The sequence below is a fragment of the Pipra filicauda genome, unplaced genomic scaffold, assembly GCF_003945595.2.
Source record: "Pipra filicauda isolate LSUMZ 115617 unplaced genomic scaffold, ASM394559v2 scaffold643_size226310_pilon, whole genome shotgun sequence".
Classification (NCBI taxonomy): Eukaryota; Metazoa; Chordata; class Aves; order Passeriformes; family Pipridae; genus Pipra; species Pipra filicauda.
The window spans coordinates 58525-82034 of NW_024104802.1; the positions used below are offsets into that span (position 1 = coordinate 58525).

A 23510-nucleotide genomic window follows, 5' to 3' on the forward strand; every position below is an offset into this window, starting at 1 on the left:
GCTTTCAGTGATGCCACCTTTAATTTCAGTGTCTATAAACGTCAGGGTTTTCCTTGCAGTGAAACCTCTCCTCAGAAACAGCAGCCTGGGAATCCTCAGGCACAGGATCCCTTCCCAGGGCAGTGGGATTCCCCTCTCCTTGGGCAGTGGTGTGGCCACGAATTGGTGTGAAGGAACGAGGATCAGAATGGGAAGGGTTTCAGGGATGGAAGAAGACATACAGCCATTGAAAGGACTTTATTACAGTTATTGTGTGTTTTGCATTGCATGATTCCCCCAGATTTGTATTTCCCAGGTTTGCCCAGGCATGCCTCTTCCCTGCTTCCCTGCTTCCTTTCTGCACACATTTTTCCCAGTTTTCCAGCTGTAAAAATGGGATAATGATCCCTGCACACTCTGCAGAGGCTCCTGGGTGAAAAGCTGTGCAGTAGGAGAGCAGAGTTTTGGTTCCATGGGCTCAGCTGGGTTTGCAGGGAAATTTGGAATCGAAACCATGGACTTGGAGAGGTTCAGAGAAGTTCAGAGAGGAGAGGTTCAGAGAGGAGAGGTTCGGAGAGGAGAGGAGAGGTTCGGAGAGGTTCAGAGAGGGAAAAGAGAAAAGATGGGTTTTTAATGAGAATGGTACTAAATCTGTGATGAAGAGCAGAGTTGAGTGAGTTCAGGCAGGGGGACACCCCGAGGTCCTGCCCAGTGAGGTCACCAGGCTCACATCCCACTGTTGCTGTTCCTTTCCAGGAGCTGATGGACAGAAATGACCTTGGGAACTGGGAGCAAACCTGCAGCCAACAACCCTCCAGCGTCCTCTCCTCCCAGAGCCCAGGGCTGCTCAAGCAGCAGCTCCCAGGAGCCCTTCCAAGGCTTTGGGACTCAGCTGGCAGGGAACAAGCTGCTGCAGAGCGAGGAACTCGGATGTTTCATTGCAAAAACAGCAGGTCAGGCTGAAGGTGAAATTCTTGGCCCCCTGCTTTTGTTTCTGATGATTTTTGCCGGGCAAATCTTCGCCCTCCTCTCCCTGACACCTCCCCTGCTGGACACCACCTGCCCCGGAAGGGCTGGTCCTCCTTGGGGGGAAAGGTCCTGATGAAAAAGCAACGAGACAATTTTGCTTTCTTTATCACTGAGAAACCAAAAAAGCCCTCATGTGACTTTGTAGATGACTTCACACATTTAGAGGGCAGGAAGGAAGTCGGGCTGCAGTGCTCCCTTCGCTCTCCTGTGGGGCGGCAGCTGCAAATTCGGCCTCATTAACTCCCAAAATGACCCCCCAGACACCCCCCGAGCCCCCCAAATGCTGCTTCTTCAGCATCAAGACAGCCACAGTGGCCCTGGGGATCTTCCACATGGTGAGTTGTGGGGCTGGGAGAGGGCACAGGGAGGTGGAATCTCTCCCCAAGGTTTCCTGCCCCTCGAATTTTCCGTGTTGCCAAAAGAGAAAACCCGATTATTTAAGAGGGATGGACAAAAGAGGAGAAGGTGGTGGGGAAAAGGAGGGAGAGTGGATGAATTTTCCTGGACTGGGAGAGGTTTTTAACTATTTTTGCCTGGCTCTACCAATTGGAGCCCATGGAAAGTCACTGTGCTTCCTGGTTTTCCCCTGCTCAGGGCAGGGACTCTTACCAGGACTGGGTGTGGAGCTTGGCCAGGGCTCAGCGTGGAGCCCTGGACCTGCTGGGTACAGTGGGCAGCACTTTCACACTGGGAATGTGGGAATGCCAATGGGAATGTGGGAGTGCTGCAAGAGGGAGGAGGGATTTGTGCTCTGGGTGAGCAAAGAGTGACAGGCAGAGCTGCCTCATCTCTCACTGCATAGTGTTTGCAGTGCTTCTGTCTCTCTTGGAATCTTCCCTTCCCTCCCCTCCCCTTCCCAAACCTTCCCTTCCCTTCCCTTCCCTTCCCCCTGCCCCTCCCAGATCACAGGCAATGGGACCTCCCCCCGTTTTTGGAGCAGATGCTGCAAAGCCACAGCTGGGGCTTCGCTCTGCTCCCCCTCTGCCCACCCTGGCAGTGCCCTCAGTGCCAGGGCTGCCTGGGGAGGAAGGTTTTTATCTCTCAGGGACACCCCTAGTGCAGTTCAGCCACCCCTGGAGGGACCAGCTGGATGTGGGTGGTGGCTGGGAGGGTCTGGGGTCACCCTCAGCCCTTGGGGGTGCAGTGTTGTTACACCAGAACAGGGACTGCCCCGAGATAAGCACAGGGGGGGTGTTCAAATGGTGCAGGGGGTGGTTTCAGGGACCACCAGCAACTAAACCACACCTTGGGTTTAGACCAAGCAGCCAGAGATGCTCTTAAACACCTGGAAAGATCCAGTAAAGGATGTGGGGAAAGGGCAGGAGCAGCCTGAGCCCTCGGCTCTCCAACTGCTGCCACCCCTCAGTGATGTCCCATCACCACAACCCCAAAACCTGTGACCCCCCAAATCCTCGTGGGTCCCCCTGTGTCTGCACCTCTGGTTTCACGTCCTGCCCCACTGAGTTCCTCCATTTGGTTTCCCAAATGCCCTGCATTTCTCCGGGCACACCTCATTTCTCCCTGATCATTGCACACCTGTCCCCACCAGCCCTTTCTCCCAGGTCCATCCTCTCAGCCATCCTTTATCCACTTGTATATCCCCACTTATCCTGTTTTCCTCTTCCTACAGAACAGTCCAATCTCTTTTACTCAGAACTCCACGAAAAATGGTTTATTCTTTGATAAGATTGCCTTGTCTTCTTCTTGTCTGTGTCACTTCTTTAAGAGGTAACACAGAATATCAACCATTTCCCCCCCACACACATTTCTCAACCTTTTTGAGGGTGTAGCTGCAGCTGCACAGAGGGAGGGAAAGAGAAAAGGGGATTTATACCTTGGCAGTGACTTGGATGATTTGCTGCCTCAATACAGTTGCTTTGGATCAGTATAAATTCCTGCTGTGGGTCCCAGTGACGGATCACAGCCATGCTGGGTGGGAGCAGTGCCATCAAACACGAGCTCTGGGGCTTTGTGGCCGTGTCTTGTCCCCCTATAAATTCAATTTGCCTCACTGCTGATCTCTTCAGAGGCAGAGGAAATAAATCCTGGGCATCCTGAAAGCAAACAGGGAAGGAGAAGGAGGGGGATGAGGAGGGGACAGAGGTGTGGGATTAGCAAAGCTTCACTGCCTGCTGGGAGGTGACTTGCAGGTGATGTTCATGGAGGGATTTGTCCTGCTCATCAGCTCCTCTCAGGCATGAAGAGACCTGAAGGAATTTGACATTTAGCTTCAAGATCAGGGCTGGGAATTTGCTTGGCCAGAGGAAGCCTTTAGAAAGCAGCTTCTCTGGAGTTTTTCTCAGTCGTAGACAAGTTTTTCTCTGGCAGCAGAAAGTCACCCCTGGGACCTCCCCAGGTCCATCCTCAGCGCTGGCTACGATTCCTGGCAGAGCAGAGCTGGGATTCACTGAGCACTCCCCAGGCTGGGCTGACCTGAGGTGTCCCACAGACCCTGTGCTGCTTCCTCCTCCTCCTCCTCCTCCTCTTCCTCCTCCTCCTCCTCCTCCTCCTCCTCCCGGAGCATCTCTGTGGCACAAACCAGGGGGAGGAGGAGGAGGAGGCAGTAGGAAGGAAAAGAGAAAATGTTTTGAAAGGAAACCAAGTGGGAACTAAAAACATTCCTCACTTCATCCCACACTGCCACAACAAGCACTTTTAAAGTGAAATAAGGAGGGGTGAAGCTCTGAAAGTGCAGCATTTATGTGTTCTTTGCCTTCAGAGTGCTGGGTGTCACCTGCTTCTGTCAGAACCCCACTGGCCCCAGGGACCCCTGGTGATCCTGGCATCAAACTGTTCTTGCAGAAACCCTCGTTGGGAAGACAAAAAGGGAGCATCTGCCACCCCAGGGTGGTGTGCATGAACAGAAATCACTCGGGGATCAGTCAAATTGAACGTATCTCAGAAAAAAAAGGCACAACACAACCTCCAAGAGCAGTTTAACCCTCCGGGATTATTCACCAGGGGTGGGGGCTGTGTGTGCCAGGCTGTGTGTGCCAGGCTGTGTGTGCCAGGCTGTGCACATCCTGCCTGCCAAGACACCCCCAATTTATCTGCCTTGATTTAATGAGCAGCTCTGCCTCAGTCCTGCACGATGTCACAGTGTCATGGAATCGTGGAATATCCTGAGTTGAAAGGAACCCACGAGGATCATCCAGATCCAACTCCTGGCACTGCACAGACACCCCAACAATCCCACCCTGGGAGTGGGTGGGAATCCAAACCCTCCTGGAGCTCTGGCAGCCTTGGGGCTGTGCCCACTGCCCTGGGGAGCCTGGGCAGTGCCCAAATATCAGGCAAAGGTTCTTCCCCCAGAGGCTGGTTGGGCACTGCCCAGGCTCCCCAGGGCAGTGGGCACAGCCCCAAGGCTGCCAGAGCTGCAGGAGGGTTTGGCTGATCCTCTGGGGCACAGGGGGGGACTCTTGGGGCTGGGCCTGTGCAGGGCTCAGGGTTGGACTCCATCATCCTTGGGGGTCCCTTCCAGCTCTGGATATCCTGGGATTCCAACCCTCCTCTGACACAGCTCCATTCACTCACGTCCTGGTGCCACAAATTCCTTTTGCCAAGAAATGTGTTTAACTCCTGTGAAACAGAGGCAGCACCAACCTGAGAGGTGTCCTCCAGGAGTGGAGGACAAGAGAGGAAGAGAGGAAGGGGCTGTGGAGGGGCTGGGGGTCAGCAGCACCCCAAGTGAGCTGGGAATTGGGTGCTGGGGGGGGAATCCTCCCGTTTTAAACCTGCCTTTCTCCTGTCAGGACATAACAAAGGGAAAGGGAAGGGGATTCTTGCCTGAGCAGCCCTGGCAGGCTGAAACAAGGACTTTTTGGTTTCTCCTGGAGCCGAAGGGTAAATCTTGAGTCAGAACATGCACAGCCCTAGAGAGGTTCCATCACCACATCCCAGGCACCATCCACCCAGTGCAGGAGATGGAGAGGTGTCCTGCTCCTCCCAGGGTGTGATGGGGAGCCCAGGGAGAAGGTTGGACATCATTCTCTCCTCGTAGCTCAGTGGCTCGTTCTTTCCATGCATTTCTAAGCCCTTGTAAATGGAAAGTTTAAACCAACTTTTGCTTTGAAATTCTTCTCCTTCATCTGTCAGGCTGGGCTTGGGTTTCCTGCCACCTGCTTAACTTTGGGAACTGCAGTTGGTCTGGTTTTGTGGCTCATTTCAACACCAACAAGGAAACCAAGGGTGTCTTCTGCTCTGCTGTTCCCTCTTTGATAGACCCTGGAGATGGTTCTTTGTGCTGAAGATAAAAATTATAAATCCATCTGGGGTGGGAGCATTTGGGATTTGATGTCCTGCTTTCAGTCATTGCCTTCCAGGAATTAAGCTGATATTTAGGGTTCACTTCATCCATTTTGCTCAGGCCTCCTTTTCACTGAAACCTGAGGGAAAAATAGCAGTTTATCCCTTTATTTCCCACGTTTCCATTTGAGGGTCTGACCAACAGCAGCAATAAGAAACAAAATCTCTTTGGGAGCATGAACATAAAAGCTGTCAGACAAGTTGGGGCACCTGCAGCCAGGTGTGATCTCCAGGTGTAGGCAGAGGAGAGATCCTTCACATCCCAGGGTTGATCATCAGGTGTAAAGTCACTTCAGATCGATGCACTTTCACCCTTGACAAGGTTCAGTGCTGCCCTGGGACCTTAAATGCTGTTACAATAAACCTTCTTATGTTAACTTTCTTGTATCCCCATGTAATAAGATCTAAATTTTTTCTCCTTTTCCTGTCGGCCTCAAAGCAAAGTTCAAAGTTCATTTACTGCAGGGCAAAAAAAAAACCAACAACAACAAAAAAACCCCAAACACAAGCCCAAAAGAAATCACAGAATCACAGAATGCTTTGGTTTGGAAGGGACCTTTAAGATCATCCAGTTCCAACCCCCTGCTATGTGGCTTTTGAACAACCCGATATCAGCCAGGTCAGGAGAAGACATGAAACACTCAGGAATTGTTTTAAATTCCAAGGGAGGGATTGTGGTGGGATCCCAGGGGTCTGGGTGGGGCTGGGGGGATGCTCACCCTGAACACAAAGGGCTCTGGGGGATGTTCAGCTCTTCTGGAGCTCAGAATCACAGGATGAACCAGGTTGGAACAGACCTCTGGGATCATCAACCTGTGACCCAACCCCACCTTGTCACCCAGCCCATGGCACTGAGTGACACATCCAGTCTGTGCTTAAACACCTCTGAGGATGGGGACTCCACCCCCTCCCTGGGCAGCCCCTGCCAATGTCTGATCCCTCTCTGGGTAAAGAAAGTTGGTGAGTTTGGGTTTGAAAACAGCTTCTGGGTCTGCAGCTGAGGCAGAGACAGTGAGGGAGTGTGTGCTGAGCTCCTGCCTGTGCAGCCTGTCCCCCCCAGCCACGCTTCCCCCTTTCTGGGGGGATGCAAAACCTTCCTTTCTGTGTCTCCTTGGCTTGTTTTCCATCTGTGGCAGCTCTGGCAGCTCTTCCCTGCAGGGGCAGTCCCAGCACCCCTGACTGGAGCTCCTCTTGCCTCAACTTGGATCTCAAATGCCTCCTCCTGACACTGCTGTGACAAAGCTCCTCTTCCTTGTGCCCCCTCACACTCAGCTTTGTCTCAGCTCCCTGAGCAGCTGCTTTTGTGCTGTTTCCAATACACAAAGTTTGGAAACACGAGCACAAACCACACCAGTTCTGGTTCCTCCTTTGCTGCTTCACTTCTCGCAGTGGTTGCTGAAGTGAAAGGGTCGCTGGAGCTCTGGTGGAAAAGTTGTTTCAGCTCTACCCAGGTTTGTGTTGATCTTGGTGGCTGATACCAACCGGCTTCCTTACCAGTGTGGGGTTCAGATGACTCAGAATCACAGACTGGATCAGGCTGGAAGGGACCACAGTGTCCCATCTGGTCCCACCTCCTGCTCCAGCAGGGCCATCCCAGAGCACCTGGCACAGGATTGTGTCCAGAGGGGTCTGGAATATCCCCAGGGAGGAGACTCCAACCCCTCTCTGAGCAGCCTGTTCAGTGCTGACAGTGAAGTTCTTCCTCCTGTCCAGGTGGAGCTTCCTGGGCATCAGTTCCTGCCCGTTCCTGCTGTGCCATTGCTGGGCCCCCCCAGCAGAGCCTGGTCCCTCCTCTGCCCCCTCCCTGCAGCCCCTGACACACCCTGGGGAGGGCCCCTCTCAGGGTCTGCTCTGGAGGCTGAACAGCCCCAGCTCCCTCAGCCTGTCCTGCTCCCAGAGCTGCTCCAGCTCCTTCATCTCCACAGCTGCTCCAGGAGCTCCATGTCCCTCTTGCCCTGAGGAGCCCAGAGGTTGTGCAATCCAGATAAAAAGGCTTCTCTCCTTCCCCTCATCACAACCACCTCGTTGTGTTGGTACTTTTGTTGGTGTCTCCTGGCCCTGCTCATCTGCAGAATGGCTGCTCCCTGCACTGGGCCTGGTGCTGGGGTGAAGATGGAGAGGGATGTTGGCTCAGGTTTCTCCTTTTTTTTTGTACATCTCAGGATTTCTTCCCCTGCAGACTCAGTTCAAACTGCACAGGATGTTTCCTTGGCCTGAGTCCTGCTCTTTGCTCTACCTGCCATCGTGAAAGGTCTTCCTGGACAAGCAGAGAAGAAGTGGCAGCTCTTTCCACAGCAGCAGAGGGGTCCTCAGGGAATGCAGCAGCTCCTTCCCCAGCCACCCACCCTGGCCAGCCAGTCTGAGAACAGCCCAGCACACCCAAGGCTGCTTTGGCTGGGTTTTTTGGAGGCTTTTTTGCAGCTGTAGGGAGCAGGACTGGTAGCCCATGATCTGCTACCACCTCAAAGTGCAGAAGAAACGAAAGACAGAACAAGCAGAGGGAGGAAAACAGAGCTTGGAGAATGAGGGAGGAAGGGGTGAGCAGGATGAGCTGAACGGGGCAGTCAGGAAGGGGACACTGTCAGTGAGGTGAGGAAGGAGCAATAAATGGCACCAGAGCAGTCCTTTACCCCCAAAAGTGGTATTTGCACTGCCCAGAGTGAGCAGGGACTGATGGACATTGTGCCCTTGGACTCCTTGTTCTCAGATGCACACGTTTGGTCCCGTGGATGTGCCGGTGCAGGGGACACACTGGCAGGAAGGGATTGTCCCCAGGAGGGGTGGGAGGGGGGTTCTGGCCCTGTGGTTACTGATTTCCTGGTTCTGCTTGCACAGGAATACCCTGGACCTGCTGTTTGAGGGGCTCCTGGTGAGGTCTCCAGCCTTTGAGGGTTTTCTGCACCCCCTGAGTGCCCCGTGTCCCATGAGGAAGATGGAGAGGGACTTGGGACAAGGGATGGAGGGACAGGACACAGGGAATGGCTTCCCACTGCCAGAAGGCAGGGAGAGATGGGATAGTGGGGAGAAATCCTTCCCTGTGAGGGTGGGCAGGCCCTGGCACAGGTTGCCCAGAGAAGCTGTGACTGCCCCTGGATCCCTGGAAGTGTCCAAGGCCAGGTTGGAGCAACCTGGGCTGGTGGAAGGTGTCCCTGCCCATGGCAGGGGGTGGAACTGGATGATCCTTAAGGTCCCTTCCAACCCAAACCATTCTGGGATTCCATGATTGTTTTGCAGCAGGAGCTCTCCCTATCCAGGGGTTAGACACAGATTTTTCACTCCACACATCATCCCTGCGTGGATGTAGAAGTTCAGGACCAGGACTGAGAGCTCCAGACCTTCACTCCGTCTCAGTTGCTAAACTCAGGATGGAAAGACCTCCAGAGTCTGGGGTTTGATAGTTCAATTTGGAGAAAATAATCTCAATTCAGTGCGAAAAAAGAACATTCGAAGATTTTCCTCAAATAAATAAAAGAATGAAAGTGGCATTTTTGCCAGTGGAGCAGCACAGCTACACTTACAGAGAGATCTTTGGTCTTTTTGTGTTTCTTTTTACACTTTAAAACTCTGTTATTACATTTAGCTCAATTCTGAAGCAAAAGGCAATTTCCAGGCATAAACCCGGGACTTTCTGGATAAAAACCATTGAAACCAAACTCATTAAGTTTGTCATTTCTCCATCCTCCTTCTGCTGGCAGAGGAAATACAGTTAGACCCAACCCATTAATAAACTGATAACTTTTGCCTCCATGTTTCCTTGCCCAGGATTTTAAACCTTCTGGGTTTGCTTCCCTTGGAGACTTCAGCCTGCATTTGGTTCTGGGGCCATTTCACCAGCCCTGGAAATAAATCTGCTGATGGGAAGTTGGCCCAGGGCCACTGACTTGTGTCCTTTTGCTTTTGTTCTCCCAGGTCATGAGTGTTTTGCTGCTGATCGAGTATTCCCTGGAGGTGTCCAACGGGAAGGGCTTCCACAAAGATCTGCCCAAGGATTACTACGGGATTGGTGGGTCACTGGGGGGCTGGGGGGGGGTTTAGAGGGAGCCCAAGGTCCTGCACTGGCCCCTCTTCCTTTTTCAGCAAAGAAAATCAGAACCTGGTGCTCACAGCAGACGGGCCCAGAGCTCAGATGTTGTTTCCCAGCTCCCCCGATTCCTTGTCCCATTCTTCCTGCCACGCTCAGACATGGAATTGAGGCTTGCAAATTTGGATTTTGGCTTGTTGGGAGATCAGTGTGGAGAAGTTGCCTTTATTTCAGCACCCTCACACCCCTTCATCCCCCCTGCAACACACTCGGGATTCACCTCCCGGTCCTGGTTTCTCCCCCATTCCCAGATTTTCCCAACTTCTGGTGCCGTATTTTTTTAAGAGTGTTGGTTGCAGCCAGACTGTTTTGTACCCCACAAATGCTCACAAGCAGCATATTCCTCATGGTTGATTGAATTCCTGGATCTGGAGCTCAGAAGGATCTAACACCAGCCCACCTCCCTCCCTTCCCCTGCCCCTCTCACCCCCATTCCCAGATTTTTCCAACTCCTGGCTTGTTTGTTTTTACAGAACTTTGCTTGCAGCCAAAGACTGGTTTGTATCCCACAAATAGTCACAGGCATCATATTCCTCATGGTTGGCTGGAGTTGGGAAGGATCTCAGATCCTTACAAAGCCCTGCCTCCCAGTGAGCTGGGACCTCTCTCGTGTGGGTGCCATGAAACACAAAATAACCCCCCAAAAAACCTCAAATCTTGCTTCACCAGCTTATTCTGCACAAGGCTCTTTGGAAACCACAACCTCAGGGTGTTTTTACCTTTCTTCAGTCACTTTTCTGTCTAAAACCCCTTCAGTCTCCCCATTCCCACTTCTGGCATTTGCCTCCCAATCCTGGGTTCTCCTCCCTTCCCCTGCCCCTCTGACACCCCTTCCCAGATTTTTCCAGCTCCTGGGTTGTTTTTTTACAGAACTTTGGTTGCAGCCAGACTGTTTTTTATCCTACAGCCATCATATTGCTCACAGTTGGCTGGAGTTGGGAAGGATCTCCCTTAGATCCTTGCAGAGCCCTGGCTCCCAGAGAGCTGGGAACTCTCTCGTGTGGGTGCCATGAAACAGAAAATAACCCCCCAAACCTCAAATCTTGCTTCACCAGCTTATTCTGCACGAGAAACCACAAGCTCAGGGTGTTTTTTTTCCTTTCCTTGGTCCCTTCTCAGCACAAACCCACGAGCTGAGATAACCTTTCTCTGCCAGGCAGCCCGGCTCCCTCACCCGGGGTTGTCTCTCTCCCTGTGGAGAAAAAAAAAAACCCACGTTTTTCCAGTGAAAAATACAACTTCTGGCAGCAGGAATTGCTTGTTCCCTGCTTTTTCCTTGTGTCCTTCCCCAGGCTGCAAGACCCCCGAGAGTGGAGGAAGAGAAAACCAAGTAGAGCAAGTTCCTGCAGCTCCCAAACTCACTTGTCCCTGGAGGGGGAGTGAGACAGAGTGGAAAGCACCAAAGCAGGAATAGTCACTGTCTGGTGGATTTGTGATGGGTTCACAGTTTTCCTAACCCCCAGCTGGGGTTTAGGAGGCTGTTTTACATCGGTGCTGTGGGGTTTGTTTGATAAAATAAAACCATGGAATGGTTTGGGTTGGAAGAGACCTCAAAGATTGTCCAGTTCCAGGACAAAAGGCATTGACGGGGAGCAGAAAATGGAATTTTGGGTGAGTGCTGAGCACAGGACACCCAGGAAGGGGCTGCTTTCAGGGTTCACACCTTTCACAGGGAGCATTAATTCCAAATATCCCAGTCTGGGGGGGTTGGAGGCTCCTTTGCTCTGTGACCCACCCTCAGCAGCTCTGGCTCAACCCAGCAGCCAGTGCAGAGTGGAAAATGCCCTTTCCAGAGCTTTCCCATGGTGGCAACACCCCAAAGAGGCTCCCAACCCGGCTGTTTGCCAGGGAGATCAGGGCAAGACAACCAGGAGAATCCCCTTTTTCCATTTCTGTGACAGGAGTTTTTCATTTCAGTTTTTGAAGCACATGATGCCAAGTGTGACCTCAAGGCCTTTCTTCCTTTTTCAGTGTTTGGCTGTTTTGCTGCTTTGTGGGAGTATTTTTGTTTGTTTGGGGTTTTTTTGTGGTTTTTTTGGTTGGTTGGTTGGTTTTTTTGTGGGTTTTTTGTTTGTTTGTTTGGGGTTTTTTTTGGTTTTTTTTTTGTTTGTTGGTTTGGGGTTTTTTTCTGGGTTTTTTTGTGTTTGTGGTTTTTTGTTTTGCTTTTTTTTTTTTTTTTTTTTTTTTTTGTTTGGTTTTGGTTTTTTTCTTTTTTTGTTTTGTTTTGTTGTTTGTTTTTTGGGTTTTGTGGGGGTTTTTTGTTTGTTTTGTTGCTGTTGTTGTATTTTTGATTGATTTATTGGTTTCAAGGTACCCACCTTGGCCGTGGCCACAGTCACAAATAGTTTGTCCTGATGGTGGAGCACACAGAGAATTCTGAGTAGGACAGTGACCTGAACTGCTCAACACTAAACAAGACATTTGCAGATCAGAATATTTTCCCACAGACACAGTGATGTAAAAATTAAAATTGTTTTTCATTTTTTTTTTGCCAAAAAGATCATCCGGGGCCAATAATTTTTCACTTTTTTTTTTCCAAGCATCTGAGTAAAAGATGCTTTAAAGAAACAGAAATAAGGAGTTGAGACAGATTTTTCAGGTGATTTCCGTGCTATTTTGTGCTTTCTAAGCAAGATTTCTGCAAATCTGGAGGGTGTTCCTTTAAGAATAGAACTGTTCTGAGGGAAATTGGCCCCGTTTTTAACACTCCCCCCCCCCACACAATTAAAAATGACAGGTTTTCCCCTCCCCCTCTTCCACTGCCTCCTACACCAAAAACAAAATAAAAAAGGAACATTTTCTAATGAAATCCCCAGCACTTCCACTTGGCTTCTCTTCCCGAGCATTTCAAAGGGCTCTGCTTGGGAGATTTTTCTGATTAGAGCTGGAACAAACACGGCACAACCCTTCCAGTTCCAGAAAGGAGCAGGGAAGCCACGCGAAAAGTCCAATCCCACTTCCAAAACCCAGCTGGAAGAGTCGGAGAAAAATTTAGGGAGAGGTTCTGGGGCTGCCCTGAGCATCTGCTGCTCTGTCTGTAGATTCTAACACACCTCAAATACATCATTCCAAGCTGCAGCCCCGGCCCAGGAATGGAAACGAGGGAAGGTTTTGTTTTTCACATCAGACAGCAGGAAAAAAAGACATCCAGGATTTTTTTTTTCCTAAGGAATCAGGCTGTTGGTCACAGGAATCTGGTCTCCAGGATCTGCAAATGCCTCAAAGCCCAGGGATCTCCTGCCTCTGGAGGGTCACTTGTCACCCTGCCAGCCCTGCAGAGGATTCCAGGTGCCATTTGTCCTCTCATGGAACGCCCCACGCTTCCATGGATTTGCACACAGGGCTGAGAACCAACAGCTCCCACCACCCCAGGGGGTCTCCTTCCCTCACCCCAAGTGCTGAACGTGCCCCCAGAAAGGAAGAAAGCACTTTGTTGGAGTCAAATCCTTGATTCCCGAGATCCCAGCCGTGGTTCCAGCAGCCAGCAGGAAGGGGGACTGTGTCTGCTGTGACAAACAAGGCAGACAGCGCCGGGAAAGTTGTTTTCCCCTGGTTTTCCCTTTCTTTCCATCCCTTTGTGCTTGTAGGATTGTAGGGGGGTTCTTTGGGGGGGTTTTTTTGTCGTTTTATTTAGGGTTTTTTGATCAAGGTTCTGCTTGGAAAACTCAACTGGGCTCTGCCAGCAATTAGCCCACAGCAGCAGTGGCCAGTTGCCCAATTAATTAACGAGCTTGTGGAGAGAGCTGGAGCATGAGAGCATGGAGAGGGAGGCAGAGCAACGCAGGATCCAGGGAAACATCGTGCTGAAGAGAGAAATCCTCCCTGGAGCAAACTTGGAGTGCTGCTTCGGGGAGAAAACCCGAGGAAAACGGCTCCGGGCAGTTTGGGTTCAACAGGCCTGGGCTCGGCTCTTTCAGGCTGTTCCTCCAAAGCCTGCCCGGCTGCTTTGTTAAGCTCTGCTTAGCTGGGAGGTTACACCGTGCTGGTGTTAGTCTTTGTTCTCTGAGCACCACATCACAGCCTTGTTTCTGCCCCCCTGCTCCTGGAAGGTGGGTCGGGGTTGGCCTGGAAGCTGCAGCTCTTCCCTGAGGAGCTGCAGAGCTGGGAGCAGCTGATCCCCCGGAGCAGAGGGAAAGCAGCTTTGGATCGAGCTGCACTTTGGAGCCTGGATTTTCTTCAGGAAGCAAAGCCCTTTCTGTGTCACCCTCCCTGTTCTCATTCAGGGTTTGCTGCATTTGGGATGGGTTTCTTTGCTGTTTCCTAAGATTTCTTCCTCTTCTGCATTTCAATTCCCATTATTTCGTGAAAAACAGCTCCTGCACTTGGGGTTTTTTATCATGTTATAACTAAAAGCTGGTTTTTTGCTCTGTACTTAGGTCATATTTTCACAACTCTCTTTTCCTGATGCAGGTCAGGTGTTTGTTGGACACTTTTGGTCACTCCCTTAGGTCTTGGATGTCTCCCTGCTCATGTGCAGCAGCTCCTGTGGTGCTGCTCCCTCCCCTCTCCACATGAGCTATTTTTGAGGGGGTGCTGCCTCCTCAAAGGGTTTTTCCCTCCAAAACTGCAAAAGAAGAGGCTCCTTGTTCTCAGGGAAGGAAGTGCTGGTCAGAGCTGCTTTCCCAACTAAAGATTCCCTACGAGCAAATCACCTTTCCAGAGGGGACTCAAGGGTGTTTTTAATCCTTGAGGAAAAAGGGAATTTAAAATATCTTCTGTATCAGTGCATTTAAACTGAGTGAATGAAGGATGTGAGGAGTGTTGCTGGTGGTGTCACCTGCCCTTGCTGCCAGAGGTAGCTGAGCCCAGCTCTCAGGAATCCCAGAATCCCAGGATGTGCTGAGCTGGAAGGGACCCCCAAGGATCATGGAGTCCAACCCTCAGCCCTGCACAGGCCCAGCCCCAAGAGTCCCCCCCTGTGCCCCAGAGGATCAGCCAAACCCTCCTGCAGCTCTGGCAGCCTTGGGGCTGTGCCCACTGCCCTGGGGAGCCTGGGCAGTGCCCAAACACCCTCTGGGGGAAGAACCTTTGCCTGAGATCCACCCTGAGCCTGCCCTGACACAGCTCCAGCCGTTCCCTGGGGGCTGGTAGTGGGAGGTTAAAATTACTGCCTCTTGTCTGCTTGGGCTCTTGAAGATCCTTCCCCAGTTTTCGCTGTTCCTTGATCTGTTTGTGAGTCACAAATAATTTCTGCCTCTGACTCATTAACTGAAAACACTCTGCCTTTTTTATTTCTACTTCATTTTACCTTGATATTTAAAATTTCAGTCCTTGGCTCCCTCGTGCCTGAGCTCAGAGCCTGCACGACCTGGTGGCTGAAGAGACAGAAACTTCAAAGACAGATTCAAAAGTGGGTTTAAAAAGGGGGGAAAGGAGTTAATTCCAGCTGCATGACACCCATTACCCTCCCCACAGGATCCTTTGTGCCAGGTTATCACAGTTTATCTCTTCCTTAGAGCTGTGATTGAACTGGGACAGCAGGGTTTGGTAACATGGTAATTACTTTTATGACTTTTAGCCGATGTTGTCACCAGTTTCCTGCTGATCATCATGTTGTTTGTCATCAGCTTCAACCTCCTCCTGGGTGTGCTGAAGGTAAGATCTCCACCAGTGACATTGAGCTGCTGGCTCAGGCCCGGCCCAGGTGGGAGGGTTTGGAGGAGGGGGCTGGAAGGTGTTCACTGAAATGCTGAAATATGCCCAGAAAAGCAGATAAATCCCTGTGTCACAGCGTGGGAGGGGGACTGTTTGTAGTCTCAGACTCGTCTTCAAGGCTGCTAAATGCCAGAGTTACCAAATCTGGAGCATCAAGACTAATTTTTCTGGGTTAAGTGATGGAAATGCTACGATTGGAGATGTTTTATTGCCTCATTTCCCTGCTCTTTTGCAAGTCAGGTCCTGGAGAGGAACTGGAACTCCCCTCTTACAGTGAGGACTCCTTTCCCACTTCAGGAGGAGAAATGGCAATGCCTTGGGGTGGGAACCCAAGTAGCTTGGTGTTAGTACCAAGCTGAAGCCCTACCCAAGCAGCACAGCTCCCCTCTCTGTGGTAAATTTTGGGGAGAATGGAATGACAGCTCTGATGGGATTCAGTGTCAGAGTGAAAACTCCCAGAAATTTTCCAAGGGGCTGAAAAAATTCCATTTTGGGGCCTTTCATTGTTTGTTGTCACTGGAGTGCGTGGAATCAGGTGCCAGATTTCCAGGGATTTATTTAACCTTGGAGCACCTTAATGTGTGTCCTGTCAGGTGTTGATAGCTGGTCTCATTCTCCCAGTTGGAATAGAAATAACTGGCTTTGCTTTTCTCTCTCAGGAGAGGGAACATCTCCTGATCCGAGTAATTTGGGATTGGTGCCAAGTTTAAGCCCTACCCAAGCAGCAAAGCTCTCCCTCTGTATGGCAAACTTTAGGGACAGTGGAGTGACAGCTCTGATGGGATTCAATGCCAGAGTGAAAACTCCCAGAAATTTTCCAAGGGGCTGAAAAAATTCCATGTCGAGGCCTCTCATTGTTTGTTGTCACTGGAGTGTGTGGAATCAGATGTCAGAACGCCAGGGACTTATTTAATTTAATGTAATTTAATTTTGGAGCACCTTAATGTGTGTCCTGTCAGGTGTTGATAGTTGGTCTCATTCTCCCAGTTGGAATAGAAATGACTGGAATTGCTTTTCTCTCTCAGAAGAGGGAACGTCTCCTGATCCCCTTCCTTGCCCTGCAAGTCATGGACTTCCTCCTCAGCCTCCTGACCATGTTCAGCTCCTACCTGCAGGTCCCAGTGCTCATTTCTGTGTCCTCCCTGAGCCACACGGTGGGTAACAGCTTCTTCTGGGGGGGTCTTCTCTGGTTTTTAGCAGCTGGAGAATGAAGGGAATAAAGGGTCGTTATTTTGGGCCACAATCCTTCATAGAATCATTTAGGCTGGAAAAGACCTTGGAGAACATCAAGTCCAATGGCTGGAGACAGGATACAATCCAGGCTGGAGGGTTCATAAGGAAAACTAGTGGCAGGTGGGACATTTAGTTTCCCCTGGCTAAAAAGTTGATTTTCATTTTGTCTCATGGTTTCGGGGGAAGGTGTTTCTAGGAAGGGTTTGATGGAAAACTGGGGCTATCAGTGCTCCAAGGAGAGGCCTCTTCTGTGGAGCTCCTCTAAATCAACCCAACAAGATGGTTTGCTCCCCATTTTGGCCAGAATGAGTGAATTTATTAGCGTGAGAAAAGCGTAAAATGTGAAGAAGCCTCTAGAAGGGCCACAGTCTCGTAACCACAACCAAATTCCTGTTGCAGCAGGGACATTCCAAGATCCCTCTCCTGGCTCTGCAGCTGCTGGACTTCTGCCTGAGCATCCTCACCCTCTGCAGCTCCTACATGGAGGTGCCCACCTATCTCAGCCTCAAGCCTTCAGACAATGGGGTAGGTCATGGACAAGCTCCTGGTTTTTCGGGCTATGAACTCCTGCAAAGCTTCCTTCAGGAATCAGCTTTCTCTGCCCTCTCTGTTCGACCACCAGAGAGGGGTTTCTGTAAGTTCTCCCCCCCATGGTGTCCTTGACTGTCAGCTCCTTTGGGCCTGTGTTCCTTAAAAGCTCTCCTTGTTTTCCTGGTAAGGATCTTATGGATGCAAATTGCAGAGCAGAACGACTGGGACAGACCTGCCTGCAGACATTTTCATCTTTATTCAACAGCCCTGCTTTTAATTTTCATTTAAATCACCCACTGGAAGATGTTTCTGTATTGGGAAAGGAAAGTTTCCCAATTTCTGAGGGACCTCAAACACCATCACTGGGTGGGACCCTGGGACAGGTGTTTGTGACTGAGACCTTCTCCCTCTTTCCACAGGGATTTCTGCCAACCCTGGAGAAGCTGCCAACAGAGGAATATGCCAAAGTGATGATCACCTTCACCATCGCCTTCATCGCCGTCCTCTTCCTCAAGGTAAAAGCTGCAGGGGCTGCTGGGGCTGCAATGGAGCTCCTTTGGCTGGGGAATAGGAAAATTTGGGGTTACTTCTCTCCCAAACCTGCCAGGGCATTGGAAAGCCTTGCTGGTGTCTCCCTGGGCACAGCAGGAGCTGGTCTGAGGCAGGACTAACATCCAAAGCACTGGGGTTTTTTTTGCTCCTGCAGATGTGGGTTAGAAAGTTATAAAATCTCTCTTATATCCAAAATAAGAGTTATAAAACCTCTCTTAGATCCAAAAAACTCTTGCTGCCCATCCACCTCTCGAAGGATCAGAGGGTTGAAAACAAAGATGGGGAAGCATTCTGCTGCTGTGGGACAAAATAAATCAGATTATTGAGGAGCAGGTTGGATCTTCTGCTGGGGGGAGTGGCTGTATCCACATTGGTGTGAGCAGAGTTCTGCACTGACACCCTGGAAGTTCATTAAAAGCAGGAGTTGCTGAATCCTGCAGACTCCACTGGGAGATGTTTTCTATTCCTCTTGCTTCAGTGGCTCAGAGAACACATTTTTCACTGAGGGGTTCCAGGCCCACTGAGAGAACCAGATCTTTCCAGGTACTTGGGCAGGCTCTGTCACAGTGAAAAATTGCTGCCTGTTTGTTGGAAAATACTTTATATTCTTATATTCTGACTCTTCTCAGGTGGCCAGATAAGGCAGGGTGGAGTGTCTTGTCTTGTGTGGCTGCACTGCAGGCCTGGCTTTAGCATATCTTGGAATATTTGCATGAATTATGGACTAGGAGTGGAGATAACCCTGCAGCAGTGGGGTCTGCAACAGCAATCTCACTGACCTGGCAAATGGGTTGATTTGAATTTTCCACGGGATTGGGTCCAAAACTGCTTAACTTGCACTGACTCCTTGTGCTGGAGTTTGGGGGAGGAGGGATAGGGGAGGACAATTAAAAAAAAACAGTGGACAGGTACAGGTCTCTTCTAAGTACCCCAAAGTATTTTCCCCAGTAATAAAATCAGTCCAAATAACGTGGAAAGTTCTTAAAGAAAACATGTTTCCAAACCAAGTTATGTTCTTTCCTATCTCAGTTTCTAATGGCACTGTCTCTTCTGACTTTTTCCCCCTCTCCTCAGTTATTTATCCCTTTTTCTCCTCACAGCATCTTTTTTGCTCCTCTGCACCCCTGGGGTGCTCTCGAAATGCAACCAAACCCAAGCCAACCCTTTAGACTTCTCCTGGTCTGCTGAACCCCCCCAAACTCCCCCAAAGGAAACCCATCCTTTAAACCCAGTGACAATCCCTCACCTCTTCCCTGGGCAGCAAAACCCTTTTCATGATGGTTCCTTCCAAGTGATAAAGGCCTTTGATGAGAAATGTGGCAACATGAAATATTTTATGACGAGAAATGGGGCAAAAAACACTAAATATTTTATGCCTAAAAAGACCATTTGGCCAATTTAGGGCACATTGGTTTCAATTCACTGAATGCCCACACTGAGGTGTTCTCTCAACAATGTTGGACTAAGATCTTTTTGCACAAATGGACTTGGTTAATGACCCATCACAAGCATTTATGGCCCTAAAATGGTTCTGTGTGTGGTGCTGTTCTCTGCCAGCTTGCAGTTCCTGCCCCCAAATTGTTGTCTGTGTCCCACACCGGGGATAACTCAGCTAAAAGGGGAGCAGATGGGCCACCCGCCCCACTGACCCTGCCAGAGACCTCGGGTGAGCCCTGCAAGGCTTTCCTCATGCTCTCAGCAGGGAAGATTTCCTGCTGGGAGGTGCTGCTGCTCCTCTCCCTCCTTCCCACCCCGTGCCAGGAGTGGGGGATGTGTGGAAGGCCCTCCAGGCAGCCCCCCAGCTCCTCACCAGTGGTGGCTGCTTGGGTGGTGACCTGGAGAGCCCTGCGGGATCAGTTGTCCAAGTCTGAATTCCTGGGAGATGCAAAGGATTCCAAGGGCAGGGGGATGCTCCCATTAAGGCAAGATTCCTTGTTGAGCTGTGTATCCACAAGCAATCCTAGAAGCATGGAATGATTTGGGTTGGAAGGGACCTTAAAGCTCCTCTCATTCCATGGCCAGGGACACCTTCCACCAGCCCAGGCTGCTCCAAGCTGCTCTTGAAGACTTCCAGGGATGGGAGGTGCCCAAGGGGTCACAGCCTGTTCCTGTGACCTTTATCTCACTTCAATATCATAAACTCCTCCTCCTCTGCCCTCACGGTGAGAATGCAGAAAAACAGGGGAATGAGACATTCCTGATGGGAAATGAGAACAGGCTTTGCCAGAAGTGCTGCTGAAGTTGCTCCTTCCCGACCTCCAGGACAAGCTTTCCATCCACGTCCTGGGGCAGCAACTGCCAGAGGAGTTTCCCCTCTCCACTCCAGTGTGGAGAAGGGTGTCCTGCAGTGATTCAGGAGTGGGTTTGGACGAGCCCGAGGTCTCTGCCTGCCTTAGATAAGCTCTGTACTAACAGATCTGCTAAAACTTGCAATTGCTTGCAGGAGTCACTGAACTCATTGCTTGGCACTGCAGCAAACTCCTCCAGAAGCAAACCCAAAGAATGGATTCTTTTGCTGCATTATTTTATTCTATTTGATTTTATTTATTTTATTTATTTTATTTTATTTTATTTCATTTCATTTTATTTTATTTCATTTTATTTCATTTTATTTTATTTATTTTATTTTATTTCATTTTATGTAATTTCATTTTATTTTATATTATTCTATTCTATTCCATTTTATGCTATTCTATCTTATTCTATTCCACTTTATTCTACTCTATTTTATTGTATTTTATTTTATTCTATTCTATTCTGTTTTATTCTATTCTGTTTTATTCCATTTTATTCTATTCTATTTTATTCCATTTTGTTCTATTCCAGTTTATTCTATTCTATTTTATTGTATTTTATTCTATTGTATTCTGGTTTATTCCATTTTATTCTATTCTATTTTATTCCATTTTATTCCGTTCTACTCCATTTTGTTCTATTCCATTTTATTCCATTCTATGTTATTTTCCTGGGCTTTCTTTCCTGGCTGAGTGGAGGTTTCCCCACAGTTTGATGCCTCCAGTGTCTCCCCCATTCCCTCCCTGTCCGAGGAAGCTTTCGGAGGCAGGAAGGTTTTTGCAGCATCCCCTAAAGATGCTCCAGGCTTGGCTTTGCCTCCTCATCCCCGAGGGCCTCGGAGAGATGGATTCCTCCAGCCAGACCCTCCCTCCTTGGGCCCATTCCTTGTCTTGCCTTTGTGCCAAGCCCCACAGCCCCCATTGTCCCGGGAAATCCTGGGCTGCTTTTCGGGACATACAACCCCCTGTGTTCCTGTGCAAAGGCCACAGTGGAGCCCCAGGCCAACAAAAACAAGAGGCACACGACTCTTGCTGCACAGAGGAGGCAAAATATTGATTTAACAGGGGATGTTACACAGACTTTGCTTATTTTCAGCTGCCACAACCCATCAATCGAGCCATTTTTCCAAGAAAAGCTCTATTTATTGCATCTCAGAACCCGGGGAGGTGCAAGGAGGTCCTGTCAGGGAAGTGTAACTGTTGCAAGGACAGGATTTGGTGGGATAAACTGCCTTTTTGGGTCAGTCCTAGTTGGCCATGGAGCCTTGGATCTCTGGAGGGTGGATGTTGTGCCCAAGGTGCTTTTTGAGACATCCAGGCTTTGCAGCCTGCTCGGAAAAATAACATTAAAATGTGCCTTCCTTTCCTCCTGGTGACACTGTGCTCTCAGAGGTCACAGACATTGTATTTAATGTGCTTTAAACATCTTCAATTGGGCTTGAAAATTTATATTTAAAAACTTGAAACTTTATATGCTTTAAAAATTATATTTAATATGCTTGAAACATTATATTTAATACGCTTTAAACATGATATTTAATGTGCTTTAAACATGATATTTAATGTGCTTTAAACATGGTATTTAATGTGCTTTAAACATTATATTTTATGAGCTTTAAACATTATATTTTATGAGCTTTAAATATTGTATTTAATGTCATTACCAGTCGTAGTCCCACCCCTCTGTTCTGTTCTGGATCCATGGAGTTCCCACCTTCCTACTGAAGGATGGACAGAGACTGATTGAAGGCCCTGGGACCCAGAATCCCAAACTTCTGCCTCCAGAGAAGAGACTGGGACAACATCAGGCTGATGGCAAAAGTGGGAATGTTCTTGTTGACCTGCAATGCAATGGAAAAATGCCATTTTCCCCTTTTTTTTTTAGGCCTATATGTTCAAATGTGTGCTGAGCTGCTTTAAGTACATCAAAGCCAGCAAGAGAGAGGAGGTGAAAGTCGACCCACAAGCAGTTGAAAAGGTGAGGAAAACTCCTTTAGATTTAAAAAAATCACATTTCAGACTCATGAGGTCCATGGAGACCCTTCCTTGTGCTTCTCTGGTGGTCTGAGAGAGAGTTTAACCCTTCAAATGTGCACGGACAGGTCCTAAAAACCAGTTTCCAATTATATTATACTGTATATATTACATATACATTATTTTTGTATTAAATCTTCCAGTGGACTCTGCAAGGAACCTGCAGCTCAGGCTTCAGGCACAGCAGATAAATGGGAATATATCACTTGTAATCTCTGAGCCACAGCAGATAAATGGGAATAGATCACTTGTAATCTCTGAGCCAGAGCTGTGGGTTTAATTTCAGCTGAACTTTGGGTTCTGTGTGTCCAAGAGGGTTTAAAATGAAGCTTGTCTTCACCTTTCACAGTGATTTGGTGCATTGCCCTTCGCCTTAATGATTTGATAATTAATGAATCTCAGTGTCCCTCCTCGGGCTAGTGGTGATCTGTCTATGAGCAGCATCCAGCTGCTCTGATACGATGGAAAATTATTGACTCATGGAATGTCCTGAGCTGGGAGGGATCCCCAGGGACCACCCAGTCAACTCCTGGCCCTGCCCAGACACCCCAACAATCCCACCCTGCCCAAACCCTCCTGGAGCTCTGGCAGCTTTGGTGCTGTGCCCACTGGAAGTTGGGAACTTCTGTGAGGTCTCCAAGATCTTTAATCCTGTAAAGATGGGTGAGAAGCAGAGAGGAAGGATATGGAATGATAAATGTAGGGGTTTGTCTCGCTGAAACTTGGGAACTAGGCTGAGCCTTGCCTTGCCAGCAGCCTGTGCCCCTGCTGTGCCCTCTGCAGTGCCCTGAGCTCAGCTGCTTGCCTGATATTCTGCACATCAGAGGCTCTTGCACCATTGCTTTCTTCAGGACATGGAGGTGGGACTGGCAGCAAAGTGGTTCTAAAGTGCTGCTGCTCCTCTAACTCTGCTGGATTCCTGCCCTTCATGTCCTACAGCCCACGGGGCTCTTTTACCCAGCTTTGAACCAGCTGGAGAAACACGTCCAAGATCAAACCCAGAGCATAACTGATGGTCTTCTCTTCCAGGCTGTACTGCCATCCTATGAGGAAGCCTTGGAGTTGCCTGCCAAGGAGTCCCCACCACCCTATGTGACAATCTAAGCTCTGTTCTGGGGAGCAAACCACATCAGTGCTGCTGCTGGTGCCTCTTCCCCTGCTGTCAGATAGTCCCACTGAGGAATCCTCGCTCTGGAGCAGCTCCATGACCCCAGCTGGGTGATCCAGCCCACTGGGTGATCCTGCAGAGTGGGGGGATTTGATGCCTTGTCCCACACTGGCATTTTGACTCTCATTTCTTGCTCATTTTACCAGCCTGGGCTCCAGGCCCTGCAGAGATTCCCAAGCCTGGCTCTGCCCCGGGGCTGCTGGGACGTGCAGGCACTGCCTGAGCCCCTCCTGGCCCTGCTTTCTGCAGGGAGATGCTGCTTCTCGTCTGTCTCCCACATAACTGAGATATTTTGGGAGTGGCATGGGGGGGGAAATGGGGGAGAAGCTTTTCTGTGCCACAGCCCAGCCCTGAAGCTGTGCTAGCCAGACCCAGTGGCAAAGGGAGCATCAGGAGAATGAAGATCTCCCCTGAATTATGACCCAGCTCTCATCCTGTCTGCTTCCCATGAATCCATCCAACACACTGGGGTGCTCACAGTGTTGCTCTGCCATTTTATACCTGAGTGACTGCATATTTTATTTTGCTTTTAGTGTGACTTGAAAGATGAGTTTCAATTAAAAAAAAAATGTTAATGGCTTCACCACTTTGCTGTCTGATTTCTGCCTGCTGGGGTCTGATTTCTGAATCGTGGTGTCCTTCCTTTTTT

General features: G+C 49.6%; 1 protein-coding gene across 2 annotated transcripts; it reads left to right on the forward strand.

Annotated features, from left to right (window-relative positions):
* Positions 1-1147: 1147 nt before the first annotated feature.
* LAPTM5 (lysosomal protein transmembrane 5) lies at positions 1148-22878 on the forward strand. Of its 2 annotated transcripts, none has more exons than XM_027713963.2 (8): positions 1148-1343; positions 9223-9316; positions 14913-14989; positions 16075-16203; positions 16682-16807; positions 17233-17328; positions 21545-21637; positions 22723-22878. In XM_027713963.2, exons 1-8 carry the CDS (start codon positions 1257-1259, stop codon positions 22795-22797), a joined length of 777 nt encoding a protein of 258 aa, XP_027569764.1. In that variant the 5' UTR covers positions 1148-1256; the 3' UTR covers positions 22798-22878. The 2 variants fall into 2 exon arrangements, with proteins under 2 accessions (XP_027569764.1, XP_039244335.1); XM_039388401.1 differs by having other exon boundaries at positions 16685-16807.
* The last annotated feature ends 632 nt before the right edge of the window (positions 22879-23510 follow it).